Source organism: Cetorhinus maximus, chromosome 20 (assembly GCF_964194155.1).
Source record: "Cetorhinus maximus chromosome 20, sCetMax3.hap1.1, whole genome shotgun sequence".
In the NCBI taxonomy this organism is placed as follows: Eukaryota; Metazoa; Chordata; class Chondrichthyes; order Lamniformes; family Cetorhinidae; genus Cetorhinus; species Cetorhinus maximus.
Genome location: NC_135898.1, coordinates 15,398,287 through 15,415,041, shown reverse-complemented (window position 1 = coordinate 15,415,041; position 16,755 = coordinate 15,398,287). Strand labels below are relative to the sequence as shown.

Sequence of the window (16,755 nt, the reverse complement as noted above, 5' to 3'; positions counted from 1 at the left end):
AAAGTGAGAGAAAGAGAGCGTGAACAAGAAGTGGAAGGGTTAGGGAGGAAATTCTAGGGTGTGGGACCTAGGTGGCTGGCCTGGTGGGCTGAAAGGAGGGGGAACACAAGGCCAGAGTCAGGGGATGAGGGGAGGTTGGATTGTTTCAAGCTTGGAGCAGGTCATGTAGATAGGGAGCAGCAATACCATTAGAGAATTTAAACACATGGGTAAAAATCTTAAACACACCTTCCTTACCTCTCCCTGCAGCCCTAATTCTTTTTCATTTCTTCAACTGTTTCTCAAGTGCAGCAGTTGGGATGGGTTGTTCCAATGTGTTGCTGATATTATATTAAAAGAGTGTCATGATGTGTAGTAATCATCGAAAATGATGCGACGTGTCTTGAGGTTTTGCCTTATTCTTCAGTGATGTACAGGATTTTATCAATGAAACTTGGTCACCTCTCTTGCCTGAATTCAGTCCTCGTGTCTGGTCTATAACGAGTGCTGATGGGAGACTCAAGACATTACAGTATCGCTTGTTTTACAATCCATCAAACACATTTTGCCCCAGTCAGCTAAAACCAAATTTACCTTGCGTGTAATCTTTTCACAATTTGCAAAAAAGTCCTTCTCCATTACTAGCATGTTCTGCTGCTCTTATGCTTAACTAAACCATGCTGGCTTACAGGAAGACTCTATTGGCAACCTGAATCTTCATGATGGAGTTGCTGTTCAGTTTCAACACTTCCTATTTTCATTTTCAGCCTCCTCCCATTTTGGAATTTTTCACCTGATCTCATGACTGCTGCCACACAGTGACTCTTATTATTGTACTGGTCTCCGACAAAAGAAACAAACCCATTGGTGCAAATGTACTTCCGAAATGGCAAAGGAGAAGTGAGTTCCTAACCCTTCATCACTTGTATGACAACAAATGACATCAAGACGACATGTGTGACCACTTCAGGGATAAGAATTTGCATCATCAGGCACCTGAAGCATCTCATTCCTCCTTTAACTTTGCTTTATAGTGGGAAAAAAATAAATGGAGAACATGGAGCTTATGCATGTGAAACTCACCATCATTTTTATTCAGGCAATGACAATGGAAAAAATATATTAGTACATGGAATTAAAATTTTATAATATCTTTTCACTTTTTTTGTAGTTACAACTTTAAAAATCTTTATTGAACCATAACATATAAAAAGACAAATATATCTGTATATAAAAATTATGCAGGTGAAGGGTTTCTCCAAAGTGAAAAGCAGCTAAACATGGGCAAGGCAAAAACAAAGACAAATTACAAAGGAACATCAGAGCTGGTTCAAGTCATTCAGACAAGTCACAAGTGGAAACGACACAGTAAAAGGACTTGTACTTGAATCACCAATACCCTATTTCCACTGGCACTACCACAATATCAGAAAGTTATTGATGCAGGCAGAGCAAAACTTGAATACAATCTTTCACTGAATTGCGGAGTTCAATGTCAAGGGACGATTCTGAAGTCTATAGTCAATATCTAGCTGTAGTGACTTATATTGTTGTTGGAAGAGACAGGGGTGATGGTGGTGGGGCGGTCAGGGGGGTGGGGGGAAACACAAGACTCTAGACCAAGAATTTGAGTATATGCACTTTTATCAGTCAGTTTCAGGGCTTATAACATTCTTTAATTAATATTAAACATATATTGTACAGTGTACAGAGATTTCTGTGCGTTCAAAATCCCATTATACTATTAACAGTATGGCACCTGTCAAAATGTGAATACATTTATGTATTATGTTGTGTGATGAGGGGAAATCTCCTTGCTTGAAAGACGCTATTCAAGGGTCAGTGTGTAACACCACTGTGAGCTAACATCTCAAACCTCAAACCCAGGCTCGCAAAACCCCTGAGTATCAAAATGGTGAGAGTATCCTGAGAAAAATGAGCTCCTTCACTCGAACTATGAAATGAGATACTTTAGGGTGCACCTGCACACCACCTTCAGCATCACTATCCCAACTTCACAGCTACACTAAGGACAATGTATGATCCATACTTGATCTGTGGATATGACTTTCTACCAGTGGCTCAACACCTGCTGGTTTCAAGCCCCAAAATGCACAGCTCAGAACCCTGATCTGCTACAACTTGGGTCGCAAGCGGACAACTGTCAGCAGGGCCAGAGAGGAGAAACTTGCAAGGATTTCCACTCAGTTGAATTCAATCTGAGGATAAATTTACATCACAGCCAAACACATCACCCACAAGCTCTGGAGTTTTGGCAGTGTTTGAGTGAATGGGCCTCCAAACCCAAGCGGTCTTGGGATCAATGCTCTCCTGGATTCCATCACTGAATGTGCATACACCCTCAGTATGTTGAGTAAGAGAAGTAATGTTTACTGCCAGTACAATTTAAATATTATTTTCACAAAATGTATTATCAATCCTGCCTCAAAGGGAAAAGAATATTGGCATGTTCAATGGCACGCTTTAGTGCCTCCATTTTAAATGGAAAGCCAGTGGATTGTCCAAAAGCCATGGCAACAATTGGGTCAGAAGACACAAGTAACTCACTGGATTTGGTGGTCCCGTTCAAACTGACCTGAAGAGACTTGGCCACAGCCAAGAACCCAAACAAAAGCACAGCGTGGCTGTATAAGGATTCACTGCCGTGTAAGCATTCACGTCAAAGCAGTGACCCTTGAGAATTGAGGCACCAAAACACCAAATACATCATATTGAAGGTGGTCAGAACTCACTCTTCTCTGGATTTATCATCAATTGAAGCAAGCTGCACAAAACATAACTGCCGATAAAAGGCTGGTGTCATAATTACACATCAAGTGCTGGATGGCACCTATAAGCATTGTATATTTAGTTGAAGATGGAAATATGATTGGGTGACAAAAAGATGAGAATGATGTGTTGGCGAAGCAAATTACATGTCCGAGAAACTGGGCGTCTACAGCCTTGGGAATGTTTTGGCAACCTCTTCTGTTTGTGCAGTAAACAGTGCATAAAGACAGGTCCACATGTACTTTGCAGACTACTGGGTGTTGCCACTTAAAGGGGCCAGATGCGTTGTAGTTGGATATTATTTCTAAGTAAGGCAGCGTGCTTTAGGAACGAAGGTCTGCAGAAAGCTGTGTCGTGCAGTGTCCAATGTTGGGGTTGCAGGCTTCACTCGGTTTTCCCTAGTTTGGCAATCAGCTCGTCACAAATCTTGGTCAGCTCTTCAATCTCCTGGTTCTGTGAGTTAAGAAAGGAATTAAGTTGGCAACAGGTTTGAAACTAGATTCAGTGTTGATACTTTTGGGTTTGTATTTCAAGGGGAAATTTCACCATTGATGCCCAATTGGAAAATGAAACTATTTGGGTAACCTGTCCTTGTGGAGTGGCACAAAGTCAGGTGCTCCAGGGAATTTCCTGTCCCAAACTGGGTCCATGTGATGAACCAATGAGTGGAGAGAGCACTATAAACGGCTTTGTCACTCCTGAAAGGGAGAAACACTTTGCAATCCTGGCTTCAATCCCAGCTGGAAGTTGGATGAGAACAGAATTAGCTGTTATGACACCCTGGAGTGAACAGCCCAGAAACCTTCATTATTCCGTGCCAATTCAGCAAGGAACCAGAAAATTGTCACTCTACACAAGCCGAAAATGATTGACAGCTTTCAGGAGAGGAGTAGAATGGGGGAAAAAAAAAACAATCAGGAACTTTATCCTTCCCTTGAAATTTCCCTGCACCACACACATTACAGCTGTGAGCATGGTCAGAGAGGACAGCCCAGTGGGACCCACTCTCTGATTTCATTTCCATTCCTTGAGACCTCTCGATGTTCACATAATGCTTAGGCAGAGATAGGGATACAGATGCTCCCCTCCCACTCTATTCTATATTGCATTGGCACTCTGACCTCCAAACATCCTTTGCTTTACCTTCTGTTGAATTGTCCTTTCCATGGAATCCACTTTCATTTGTTCCTTCCGTAAACTGGCTTGCAGGGCTGCTCCTTCTGCGTTTGCCTTTGCGCGCACTTGAGCAATTTCCTCGTTGGCCCTGCAATTGGTCATGAGAGTTACTGCATGGACTTCTTTTACTGGTGCATGGCCTTGGTTACACAATAGCATTGAACGATGAAAGACTGGATGAAAGGAAGATCTCTAGTCAGTCCTCACTATTATGGACTCAAGCAGACAGGCTATTAATTCCCATCAGCCAGGGCTCTGAGAGAAGGTTTCAACAGGTCTACCAAAAACAAGATCCGAGCTGGCACTGCCCTCTGCCAAAACCACTTATCACTGACTGGCAGCAATGCCCTTTGTGCACTTATTTATAGTGGGACAGACAAAGCTCTGGGAAAACTGCTCAGTCCAACCAATGACAATTGAGGACGAAGAGTGCAGGCCCTATCAGAGTACCTTAAGCTGCAACAGTGTACCTCAAGGCCCAGCCAGTGCAGATTGTTGGCAGAGCAACTGCAACTTAAACTTGCACAAGCGGTTGGAAACCCTTCCCCCTGATCGAGGTGGACAAGAAAAACGGTGCAGTTTCTCTGCATCAAATATGACAATGCAGACACTGAGGTACTGAGCAAAATGCTGACCCCGACTGAGGTCCTGACTGCTGCTGAGAATTGCACATACAGGAACCCTCACAGAGCCTGGAGTGGGCAACAAGAGTTAAAGAAAAAGTGAGACTTAATCTGTATGTAAAGTACCTAAAGGCACATGTGGGGGTTAATCCAGCTTCTGGAAATTATGAACACTGATAGTAGTAGAGAAAACCACGGTTAGGGAGATCTTAACATAAGCTACATCTCTGCTATTGCATCATCTTCAGCTTCTGTTACTTTTAAAGCTGGATTTCAAATTAATAACTATTTTAGAAAGCAGGCTGAATAAATGCCAAAATATTACTTCCAAAATAATCTCAGTAGAAGTTATGTTAATTTTGCTCCTACAAAGCTGGCTGCCTTATCTTCTCTTATTGCATTTGGGCCACCTCCATGATCCCATTTGACTGTTGGTTGCAAATTTTCCAGCGATTAAAACTACACTTCGGGAATTTGACTACTTAACATCATGGTCTGGAAAAGAGTATTCAGTAACATCTTTAGAGACTTGTCAAGTCCTGAGTAGACACATTTATAAGCATAACTAAAACTGATTTAGCGCCAACAAAATAGGGACCTAGGGCCTTTCCACAAGATCATGATAATTACCAGTTTCTAATTTACTCCCTACACTCGCATGTGAAACAAGGAAATAACAGAACTGCTGCACAGCAACAACAAGAAGTTTCACATGAAGTAAGTAAAACAGAAATAATAAATTATAGATATGTATATTTAATAATGAAACTAAGATTCATGCAGAAAAAATACTTGCTGGGGTCTGTGGAATTTTGATAACTTGAGTGGGGGTCTCAGAAGCAGAAAGTTTGAGAATGCCTGCTCTGTACCTCCTCATGTCATCCTTTTAGGTCAGAGTTTCCCAGATGAAGATCGTCTTGGGGCTCAGGAAAGGATTCGTGTAAATAATAACAACATTGGGAATAAATGTGGTTGCCTGTTAATTCCCAGTCCTTACATACATTTACCAGATAAAGCCCTGTAATAGGAGGAGGATTGGAAAACAAGACCCAACACGTTCACTTGCCTTTCTTAAGGATTTGCCACTTAGGAAGAATGGACAAAACAACATGGAGCAGAATGAGATTCTTATTTTCATTTTCTAATTCAATTGCTATTGTGATTCAAAATTCAAATACCATTGGAGTAAAGTCGCTTTGTACAGACGTGAGCAGCAAATTAGGAAACCATACACTTCAGACTTTGGAGCCCCCAAATCATGCTGACCATTGAAAAATATCTTTCAAACATCATACCCTTACAAACAGCTTTACCCCTAGTAAATACAGGTCAATTGATTTGGCTCAAATTCTATTCCGATATGTGTGGAGCTCTGCATGCATCTGGCCAGCAGTGAAATCAAAGTTTGGTGAGAAAGGCAAGCAAGAGAATTAAAGATTCAAGGGTATCAGTGAGAAAGAAAGCACACAGGCAACAGAAGAAAACCAAAATTCACTAGCTAGTTATTTAGACTGGGTGGAGCAGTGTTGTAACCATTTTGGTCTCTTCAGTGTAACTGCTAATTTGATGCAAAGTTGAGGGCGTTTTTGTGTTGTGGGCTTAAACATATTAGCAGCTGGGTTGAGACCGAGTAATTTCTCTTGGACCTTTGCACCCAGCAGAGAGAGAAGACTTTCAACTCATCTGCCTGCTCCTGTAGATTCATTTCTGAATCACACAAATTAAAGGAATGCTTCTCCTTGACATACCTGCTTCAGCCTCTGACCTGAGTAACTCTTTGTCATCAGTGATTTCAAGCCAAATCTCAGCTTTTTTGGCCCCCGCTCCCTCTGAATTCACCACTCTGTTCTTAGTGAACCTCTCCCTCCACATAAACTCTCCTACCAATGTTTACAACCAAACCCACAACCACACCATCTTCTGTGCCCACGCTATTCCTGTGGTCTCAATCATTGTCAAGGCCACTTTATATTCATACATGGGATGTGGGCATGATTGGCTATGCCAGCATTTTTTGCCCATCAGGTGGTAGTGGTGAGCTGCCTTCTTGAACTGCCACAGTCCCTGTGGTGTAGGCACACCCACAGTGCTGCTAGGAAGGGAGTTCCATCAATTTGACCCAGCAACAGTGAAGGAATGACGACACATTTCCAAGTCAGGATGGTGAGTGACTTGGAGGGGAAACTCCAGGCAGTGGTGTTCCCATGTGTCTGCTGCCCTTGTCCTTCCAGTAGTGGTCATGAGATGGGAAGGTGCTGTCTAAGGAGCCTAGGTGAGGTCTACGGTGCAGCTTGTAGATGATGCATACTGTTGCCACTTTGCATCGGTGCTGGGGGGTGTGAATGTTTTTGGATGGGGTGCCAATCAAGTGGATTGTTTTGTCCTGGATGGTGTCAAGCTTCTTGAGTGTTGTTGGAGCTGCACTCATCCAGGCAAGTGGGGAGTATTCCATCACACTTCTGACTTGTGCCTTGTAGATGGTAGACAGGCTTCGGGGAGTCAGGAGGTGAGTTACTCATCACACGATTCCTAACCTCTGACCTGCTCTTGCAGCCACAGTATTTATATGGCTAGTCCAGTTCAGTTTCTGGTCAATGGTAACCCCCAGGATCTTGACAATGGGGGAATTAAGTGATGGCAATGCCATTGAATGTCAAGGGGTGATGGTCAGATTCGCTCTTATTGGAGACGGTCATTGCCTGGCGCGAATGTTACTTGCCACTTATCAACCCAAGCCTGGAGAGTGTCCAGGTCTTGCTGTGTGCGGACATGGACTACTTCAGTAACTGAGGAGTTGCGAATCCTGAACATTGTGCAATCATCACCAACGAACATCCCCACATCTGACCTTATGATGGAAGGAAGGTCATTGATGAAGCAGCTGAAGATGGTTGGGCTTAGGACATGACCCTGAGGAACTCCCGCGGTGATGTCCTGGAGTTGAGATGACTGACTTCCAACAACCACAACCATCTTCCTTTGTGCTAGGTATGACTCCAACCAGTGGAGAGTTTCCCCCTGATTCCCGTTGACCCCAATTTTGCTAGGGCTCCTTGATGCCACACTCAGTCAAATGCTGCCTTGATTTCAAGGACAGTAACTCTCACCTCACCTTGGGAGTTCAGCTCTTTTGTCCATGTTTGAACCAAGGCTGTAATGAGGTCAGGAGCTGAGCAACCCTGGCAGAACCCAAACTGGGTGTCAGTGAGCAGGTATTGCTAAGCAAGTGCTGCTTGATAGGACTGTTAAAGACCCCTTGCTTCACTCTACTGGTGATCAAAAGTAGACTGATGGGACGGTAATTGGCCGGGTTGGATTTGTCCTACTTTTGCCTTACAGGACATACCTGGACAACTTTCCACATTGCCATGTAGATGCTTGGCAAGTTCTGGAGCACAAGTCTTCAGTACTAGTGCCGAAGTATAGCCAGGGCCCATAGCCTTTGCTGTATCTAGTGCTTTCAGCAGTTTCTTGGTACCACGTGGAGTGAACTGAATTGGCTGAAGACTGGCATCTGCAATGCTGGGGCCCACCAGAGAAGGCAGAGATGGATCATCCACTCTACTTCTGGCTGAAGAACATAGCAAGTGCTTCAGCCTTATCTTTTGCACTGATGTGCTGGGCTCTCCCATCATTCAGTATGGGGATATAACCTCCTCCTCCAGTGAGTTGTTTAATTGTCCACCACCATTCACGAGTGGATGTCACTGGACTACAGAGCTTAGATCTGACCTGTTGGTTGTGGAAGCGTGTAGCTCTGTTACTTGCTGCTTATGATGTTTGGCACGCAAGTAGCCCTGTGTCGTAGCTTCACCAGGTTGACACCTCGTTTTCAGGTATCCCTGATATTGCTCCTGGCATGCCCTCCTGCACATTTCGTTGAACCAGGGTTGATCCCTTGACTTGATGTTAATCATAGAATGGGGAATATGCAGGGCCATGAGGTTATAGATTGTGGTTGAGTACAATTCTGCTGCTGTGCCCACAACGTGGTGGTAGTGCCACACATGATGGAGGGTGTCCTTAATGAGAAGACAGACATCATCTCCACAAGGACTGTGCGGTGGTCACTCCTACCGATACTGTCATGGACAGATGCATCTATAGTAGTCAGGTTGGTGAGGATGAGGTCAAGTATGATTTTCCCTCTCATTGGTTCCCTCGCCATCTGGCGCAGACCCAGTCTAGCAGCTATGTCCTTTAGGACTCGGCCAGCTCTGTCAATAGTGTTGCTTCTGAGCCAATCTTAGCAATGGACATTGAAGTCCCCCACCCGGAGCACATTCTGCGCCGTTGGCCCCCTCAGTGCTTCCTCCAAGTGCTGTTCAACATGAGGAGTACAGATTCATCAGCCGAAGGGGTACTGTACGTGGTAATCAGCAGGAGGTTTCCTTGCCCATGTTTAACCTGATGCCATGAGATTTCATGAGGGTTCCCAGTGCAACCCCCTCCTGACTGTATACCACTGTGCTGGGTCTGCCTGAAAAGGTGAAGTCATACAAAGCTCTGCTGACTGTATTCTAGGTTATATTAAGTCCCATTCACCCATCACCTTTGTTCACTAACGCACACCGGCTCCCCATTAAGCAGTGCCTCAATTTTGGAATTCTCGCCCTTCCACGGCCTTGCCCCTCCTCATGCCTAACCTCCTCCAGTCCCACAACACTGAAATATGTGTTCCATTAAATCTGGCATCCCCATTGACAGCTGCGCCTTCAGCTGCCTGGGGCCCAAGCTCTGGAATTCTTTCCCTAAACCCCTCTGCCTCTCTTTCCTTCCTAAAGGTGGCCCTTAAACCCTATGACCAAGATTTTGGTCGCCTGTGCAAGCATCTCTATGTGGCTCAGTGCCAAATTTTGTTTGATAATGCTCCTGTGAAGTGCCTTGGGATGTCTTACATTCAGGATGCTGTATAAAAGCATGTTTTTCATTGTTCTAGTTCCACTTATTTCTGCATCTGACTGGGAAAAACTGCACCTTCAAACTCTCACCTGCCGAGCCTTCCTAGGCCCTTTTATTTCCCACAATATTACTCCGAACATTGATTTGCTCGATGACTTTCTTATTTCCATTCCTGATGCTCTCAGAACAAGCTTTGCTGTCTTTCAACTCGGTCATCCCCCGGTACCTCACATTTACTCCTTCAAATCTGGAGCACATATCTCAACATATCGAGCACAGGGTGAGTTTAAATATCCATCAGCAGTAACGGTTGGACTTTATCAAGTTCCAAGAGGCCTCAGTTCCAATAGGCCTCAATCTCCTCAGCCAATATCAATTGTCTTGGAACAACAACAGCAGCAACAACTTACCTTTTTATAGTGCCCTGAACACAGCAAAATGCCCCAAGATGCTTCACAAGAGTGCGATCAAACAAACTATGATACTGAACCACATCACTATAGGTGATGACCAAGAGCTTGGTCAAATGGTTTTCAGGAGTGCCTAAGAGGAGGAGAGGAAAATAGAGAGATGGAGAGGTTTCAGAAAGGAACTCCAGAGCTCAGGGTCTCAGCAGCTGAAGGCATCGCCACCAATAGTGCAATGATTCAAATTGGGGGTACACAAGAGGCCAGAATTGGAGTAGCGCTGAGATCTGAGAGTCTTAGGAATGAAGGAGATTACAGAGATTAAGAGGGGCAAGGCCACGGAGGGATCTGAAAACGTGGAGAATTTTAAAATCAGGCATTGCTTGACGGAGGCAGTGTAGGGCAGCGAGCACAGGGGTGATGGTGAATGGGCCTTGATGGAGTTCTGACACAGGCAGCAGAATCTTGGATGACCTTATGGAGGGTAGAGGACGGGAGACCAGCCAACGGCGCATTGGAATAATCAAGTCTAGAGGTAACAAACAGGGCTTCAGCAGATCATGAGTTTAGGCAGTATCGGTCAGATAATGTTATAGAATTTGAAATAGGTGTTTTTGGTGCTGATGCAGATCTTTGGTCAGAAAATCACCTCAGGTTTCAGACAGTCTGGTTCAGCCTCAGACATTTACCAGGGAGTTGGTAAATAGGGAACAGAGTTTGTGCCAGGGATCGTTTAACCAATAATTAGTTGGAGGAAATTTCTGTTCATTTCTAACTGGATGCTGGACAAGCAGTCTGGGGATTTAGAGAGGTGAGGCAGACTTGGGTGTTGTCAGCATATACGGGAAAAAGCTGCCCAACTCTGCTCCTGCCTCAACTGATCTGCCATATATCCATGTCTTTGTCATCTCCACATTATTCCACTCCTGGCCATCCTGCCATACTCCAGCTTCCATAGGGTTCGACTGGTGGGAAACTTGGCAGCCCATCCTATCCCACACTAAGTCCCGATCAGCCTATCCAACCGTCCAAATGCACTCTGGGTTCTTGAGTGTTGCCCCTCCTTTTAACTTACTATTGATGGCTGTGCCTTTGGATGTCTATGCCCCATACTCTGGGATTCTGGCTCTCCACACCTCTCCCCTCTTTTAAGGCCCTTCTTGCGCCTAATTTCTTTGACCAAACTTTGATTTGTCCCTTTCTATCTTTCTGTGGCTCCGAGTCTTTTTTTTTTGATTATGCTTTTGTGAAGCACTTGGGAATTTCTCTCCAAAGGTGCTATATAAATATAAGTTGCTGTTTCAAAGCACTGCTCAGCCAGCCCTACAAGCCAACATAGTGTTGATCACGGAGATCTTAGATCATTGTGTACTCGGCAGCAATAGCAATTTTCACATTATATCATATACTCACTTGTCTAGTTTTTCTTCAGCGTGAAGTTTGAGCGCTTGGTATCTTTGCTCCTCTTGTTTGACCCTAGCCAAATAATCTTGGGCACATTTCTTCAATACTTCTTCATTCTTCAAGCACAAGACAGAAAACAAATGTCATTATTTTTTTCATGCAAGGGGGGCACAAGGGAAGTGTGATTTGTAATATTCCCATTGGGAGTTTCCTCAACATTTTTAACTCGTGACTTAAGACAGACAAAAGTGACATGCACCTTTTTGAATCCTTCTAGTACGCCTTTCATGTTCTCATATCTCCTGAAGAGATCTGATAAGGACCTCTCCACTGAATTAAGATCTGCCAAAGCCTGGTCCTTCTCTGTGATCAGCTGTTGGATGGATGTCTGAGAAGCCATTTTGTTCTTCTGCTCATCTTCTGTTGGAGCAAGAACAGATGAATGGTCAAACTATGATCAACTCATACACTGGGTAAGGACTTGGGGATGGAAATTTGACTTGTCTGGTGGCGCAAAATGGATGGTATCTGATCAGCTAGCCATTATGCACGGCAACTGATATTCTGTTTCATTGCAGTCAACAAATTAAATGATCAGGCACTGCATTGAACAGGTGACCGCTGCAATATTAGCTGTTCTGCACAACAGGTCAAAACAAATTTCTAACCCTTAAAATTAACTGACATTTAGTTTAGTATTCCTATTTATTCCTGTGTCCAACAAACTGGGCGGAATATTGATGAAGAAAGAAACATGTTGCCAAAGGCTTTCATTTTGCATTCTCAGGACAAATGCAAGAATGCCAAATTTTAAACAATTACAACAATTTATACTACAGGAGAAAAGGGTGCTGATTAGTTGGTGTCAACTCTGGTTGGCTGAGGTGTTGCCATAGGGAAATCGACAGGCAACTCTAGGCTCCCCAAGCTCATGGGTAATTCAAAAAGGGCAAAGCTTGAACATATTTGTTTTGTTTGCACTGAACAGGTCCCCTGTGTCCACAATAGAACTGATCAGTCAACTTGCTAACTTGGGGTAGAAGAAATGACTATATATTTGTCTTCCACCTTAAATGGGCACCAGCGTTGTATACCACAATGGGCTCATCTCTTGTACAAGTTGCCAGAGGTTCTGTGTGCTATCGGTCTGATTGATTAAATGTCAACAGTGTATGCTTTTTGGTGAACTTTGAAACAAAAAAAGCTTCAAAAATAGTCATTGTAACTTGTAATTTATTTGGAAGTTCATTCAAAAACTGGTAGGAATGCTTGTAGGTGACACAAAATGCAATTTTTTTGATCACCTGCACTTGATGTCTGATGCCGAATGTCTCAGTCTAACATCTGGCCACTGAAACACAAAGCTTGAACTGCTAGAAAAAGGTCCATGATGTACAACATGAGTGATGGGACAGGAGACTCTTGTGCTTAGTTTAAGCACTGGTAACAATTTGTAACCAAATCGATTCAAGGCAACCATTTCCGTTTGTAAATCGAATAAAGACAATAAGCATTTCAGAAGCACAAACAGATTCCAGATTGTAGATCACCAGTAAAACCATACATATCTGGAAGGAAGGGTCTTACTCTGATCAAACAAGTATTTAAAAGGCAGCAAGGATTTCTTTGGAATCACCAAGAAATGAGTCTGAATTTTGCATCTAGAAGGCATCAGTGGTGACCCTTACACAGAGAATCAAAATGACAATGTATGTTCTAAATCTCACCCTTAAACCTTGTGACAAATCACAAATTGAAATGATCACAAAAGCGCTCCTCCTTCCCTCCCAACCCCAACCAGCGATCCAAGGAACTACTTGGGGACCAGTACATATTTTATCAGCCAAATTGCCAGAGGGGGACATGGCATTTTCAGTACAGGCAGTAAGTGGCGTTTGCTCCTTCCCATTAAGACTGGATGAATGCAGTGTTGCTGCACTCCTTTCATTGCTGAAGCATTAATGTGGAGGGTGGGTAGTCGGAGCAGCTCAACATTCTTCTAATAGAATCAGACGAAGAAATGGAAGACATACCAATCATCTGTGCAATTGTTTTTTCATACTCTGCGACAATTTTTCTGCAAAAAGGAACAAATGATCAGTTAATTGATTTCATAATTAGAAAGCACCACTTGCAGTATTGATCATGAGTGTCCTTAAACATTTCTGTTGACGTGTGTTATTGCCTGGTGGTGTTTTCGGAGTGAGTAGCTACCCTTGTGATTTTCATGATTTGTTGGGTAACTTAATGGTAGGCAACAGGGAGGGAATAATTCTCACTCGTTATTTTTCTCTCCCGATATATTTCACACATGAAAGCAATAACCGAATCAGTAATAGGAAAATTTAGATTTTTATGGCACCTTGTCACAATAAAGAGACTCAAAGCGCTTCCTAGAATGAGAAGCTCTTCAGTGAGAGTGAGCATTAATGTAAGCAGGAAATACTAAAGAAAATTATGTTGGCGACACTTAGGAAGATCAAAAATAGTTTTTCACAAAAGTAAGGTGCTCATCTTTTTCAAAAAAAATCACCATACTACATAAAAAACATTAAAAGCAGGAGGTTTCAGAAACTACTTCGTCTATATGAAATCAAACAGCTGTCCAATTTATTTCACAGCTGTATCTCTTAGTGGTTTGGCTGACGCTCAGTTTTTCTTTGATCTGCTCAGTCTGTGGAAAATCAAAGGATCAAAATGGCAAGTTCCTGATCTTCTCAGCGCTGGTTGGGTGAGGGGAGCAGAGAGCAAAGTCTATGACGAGGAGCAAAGAAAGGAATCGATAGATTGAGACACCTTTGCACAAAGACACAAAATCAAATTTGATTCAACTTTCTTTTTATTCATTCATGGAATGAGATTTGCTGACAAAGCCAGCATTTTTAATTACCCTAAAGAAGGTGGTGGTGAGAGTTGCCTTCTTGAATACACCTGTAATGGTTAGCTAGACCAATTTAGAGGGCAATTATCACATTGCTGTGGGTCTGGAGCCACATATAGCCCAGACTGGATAAGGATAGCGCACTGGTAAACCGAATGGCTTTTTACAGCATGCCAGTAGCTTCGTGGTCACCATTGCTTATACCAACTTATCTCTCCAGTTTTATTTATTTAACAGAGTTTAACTTCCCCAGCTGTCATAATCAGATTTGAACTCACATCTATGAATCATTAATCCAAGCCCCTGTATTACTCGCTCAGTAAGATAAAACTATTTTACCATAACTCCGATTTTAGATTTGACTGGGGCAGAAGAGAGCAAGGCAGACAACATTCCAGGAACACGTATAACCAGCATTGATGTTGTAGTGCAGATCGTGCTGTATCTGAAGGGAAGAGCCTATAGGAACTGCAAACTGTGCTTATAGAAATGCAGTGTTGCATTATTGTCTAACTTGCTCTGGTACATCCTTCTATCCTGTGCTCTCATTGCCAACCTGAGTAATTTATATTTCTCACAGAAGTCAGTCACAGGAGGAGAGTTAATCAGGCCTCAGCCCTTCCCCATTCTCAGGTTATTCATATCTATAAATTTAACCTTGAAGTGTGTAACAAAGCTTTCATTCAATAATATTCTCACATGACAGACATGAAGCTGTCTCTGGGAGGGTGGGGAGGTTTAATATCGAGATCTCTTGAACATACTAGGGCTAAGCTCACACTCAGTGAGATTGAATTTGGGAAGTTGGATTTCATCTCCGTGCCACTGACCCGACGCAAACACGCTTCCCAATGCTGGAAGCCCGGAATGAGAAATTAACCCCATCAGAGACCTGTTGCATCTAAACTGGAGGGGCACCAATATCCTAGCTGCAAGGTTTGCTAGTGTCACTCGGGAGGGTTTAAACTAGTAGGGTAGGCGGGTGGGAACCAGAGCAATAGGTCAGCAGGTGAAATAAATGATTGGGAACTAGTGAATATGACCAGTAGGACTAAGAGGAAGAGCAGGCAGGGAGAAATTACTGAACACAGTGGGACTGGGGGTTTGAAATGCATTTGTTTCAATGCGAGAAGTATAACAGGCAAGGCAGATGAGCTTAGAGCTTGGATTAGTACTTGGGACTATGATGTTATTGCTATTACAGAGACTTGGTTGAAGGATGGACAGGATTGGCAGATAAACGTTCCAGGATTTAGATGTTTCAGGCAGGATAGAGAGGGATGTAGAAGAGGAGGAGAATATCACAGCTGTACAACAGGAGGACACCTCGGTGGGCTCACGCAACGAGGCAATATGGGTAGAGCTCCTGAATAGGAAGGGTGCAGTCACAACGTTTGGGGTTTACTATAGGCCTCCCAATTGCCGGCGGGAGATTGAGGAACAGTTATGTAGGCAGATTTTGGAAAGATGTAAAAGCAATAGGGTTGTAGTGGTGGGTGATTTTAACTTTCCCTATATTGACTGGGAATCACTTAGTGTTAGGGGTTTGGATGGTGCAGAATTTGTAAGGTGCGTCCAGGAGGGCTTCCTGAGACAATATGTAGATAGCCCAACTAGGGAAGTGGCAATACTGGGCCTGGTATTAGGAAATGAACCCAGCCAGGTGGTCAAAGTTTCAGTAGGGGAGCATTTCGGGAAAAGTGACCATAATTCAGTAAGTTTCAAGGTACTGGTGGATAAGGATAACAGGAGTCCTCGGGTTAAGGTGCTTAATTGGGGGAAGGCTAATTATAACAATATTAGGCAGGAACTGAGGAATCTAGAATGGAGGCGGATGTTTGAGGGCAAATCAACAACTGACATGTGGGGGGCTTTCAAACGTCAGTTGATAAGAATTAAGGACCGGCATGTTCCTGCTAGGATGAAGGATAAGGATGGCAACTTTCAGGAACCTTGGATAACGAAGGATATTGTGAGATTAGTCAAAAAGAAAAGGGAAGCATTCGTAAGGGCTAGAAGGCTGGGAACAGATGAAGCCCCATGGGGAATATAAAGAAAGTAGGAAGAAACTTAAGCAAGGAGTCAGGAGGGCTAAAAGGGGTCATGAAAAGTCATTGGCAACCAGGATTGGAAAATCCCAAGGCCTTTTATACATATGTAAAAAGCAAGAGGGTAGCCAGGGAAAGGGTAGGCCCGCTCAGGGACAGAGGTAGGAATCTATGTGTGGAGCCAGAAGAAATGGGAGAGATATGAAATGAGTACTTCTCATCAGCATTCACCAGAGAGAAGGACTTAGCGGTCGATTTGTCTAGGGAAGAGTGTGTAGATAGCCTGGATCATGTTGAGATCAAAAAAGGGGAGATGTTAGGCATCTTGAAGAATATTAAGGTGGATAAGTCCCCAGGACCAGATGGGATCTACCCCAGAGTACTGAGGGAGGCAAGCGAGGAGATTGCTGGGGCCTTGACAGAAATCTTTGTATCCTCACTGGCTATGGGTGAGGTCCCAGAGGACTGGAGAATGGCCAGTGTTGTTCCATTGTTTAAGAAGGGTAGCAGGGATAATCCAGGAAATTACAGGCTGGTGAACCTTA

The 16,755-nt window shown here is 43.6% G+C and overlaps 1 protein-coding gene across 2 annotated transcripts in view; it reads right to left on the bottom strand.

The window, feature by feature from the left end:
• Nucleotides 1-1,050: 1,050 nt before the first annotated feature.
• Nucleotides 1,051-16,755, bottom strand: part of tacc1 (transforming, acidic coiled-coil containing protein 1) — a 90,647-nt gene continuing 74,942 nt past the window's right edge. For both annotated transcript variants that reach the window (XM_078565620.1, XM_078565619.1), the window contains 5 exons: nt 13,315-13,358; nt 11,541-11,701; nt 11,291-11,397; nt 3,913-4,033; nt 1,051-3,222 (listed from right to left, as the gene is read on the bottom strand). In XM_078565620.1, the coding sequence (XP_078421746.1) occupies nt 3,154-3,222; nt 3,913-4,033; nt 11,291-11,397; nt 11,541-11,701; nt 13,315-13,358 (502 nt within the window). In that variant the 3' untranslated portion in view covers nt 1,051-3,153. The remainder of the gene's footprint in view (nt 3,223-3,912; nt 4,034-11,290; nt 11,398-11,540; nt 11,702-13,314; nt 13,359-16,755) is intronic.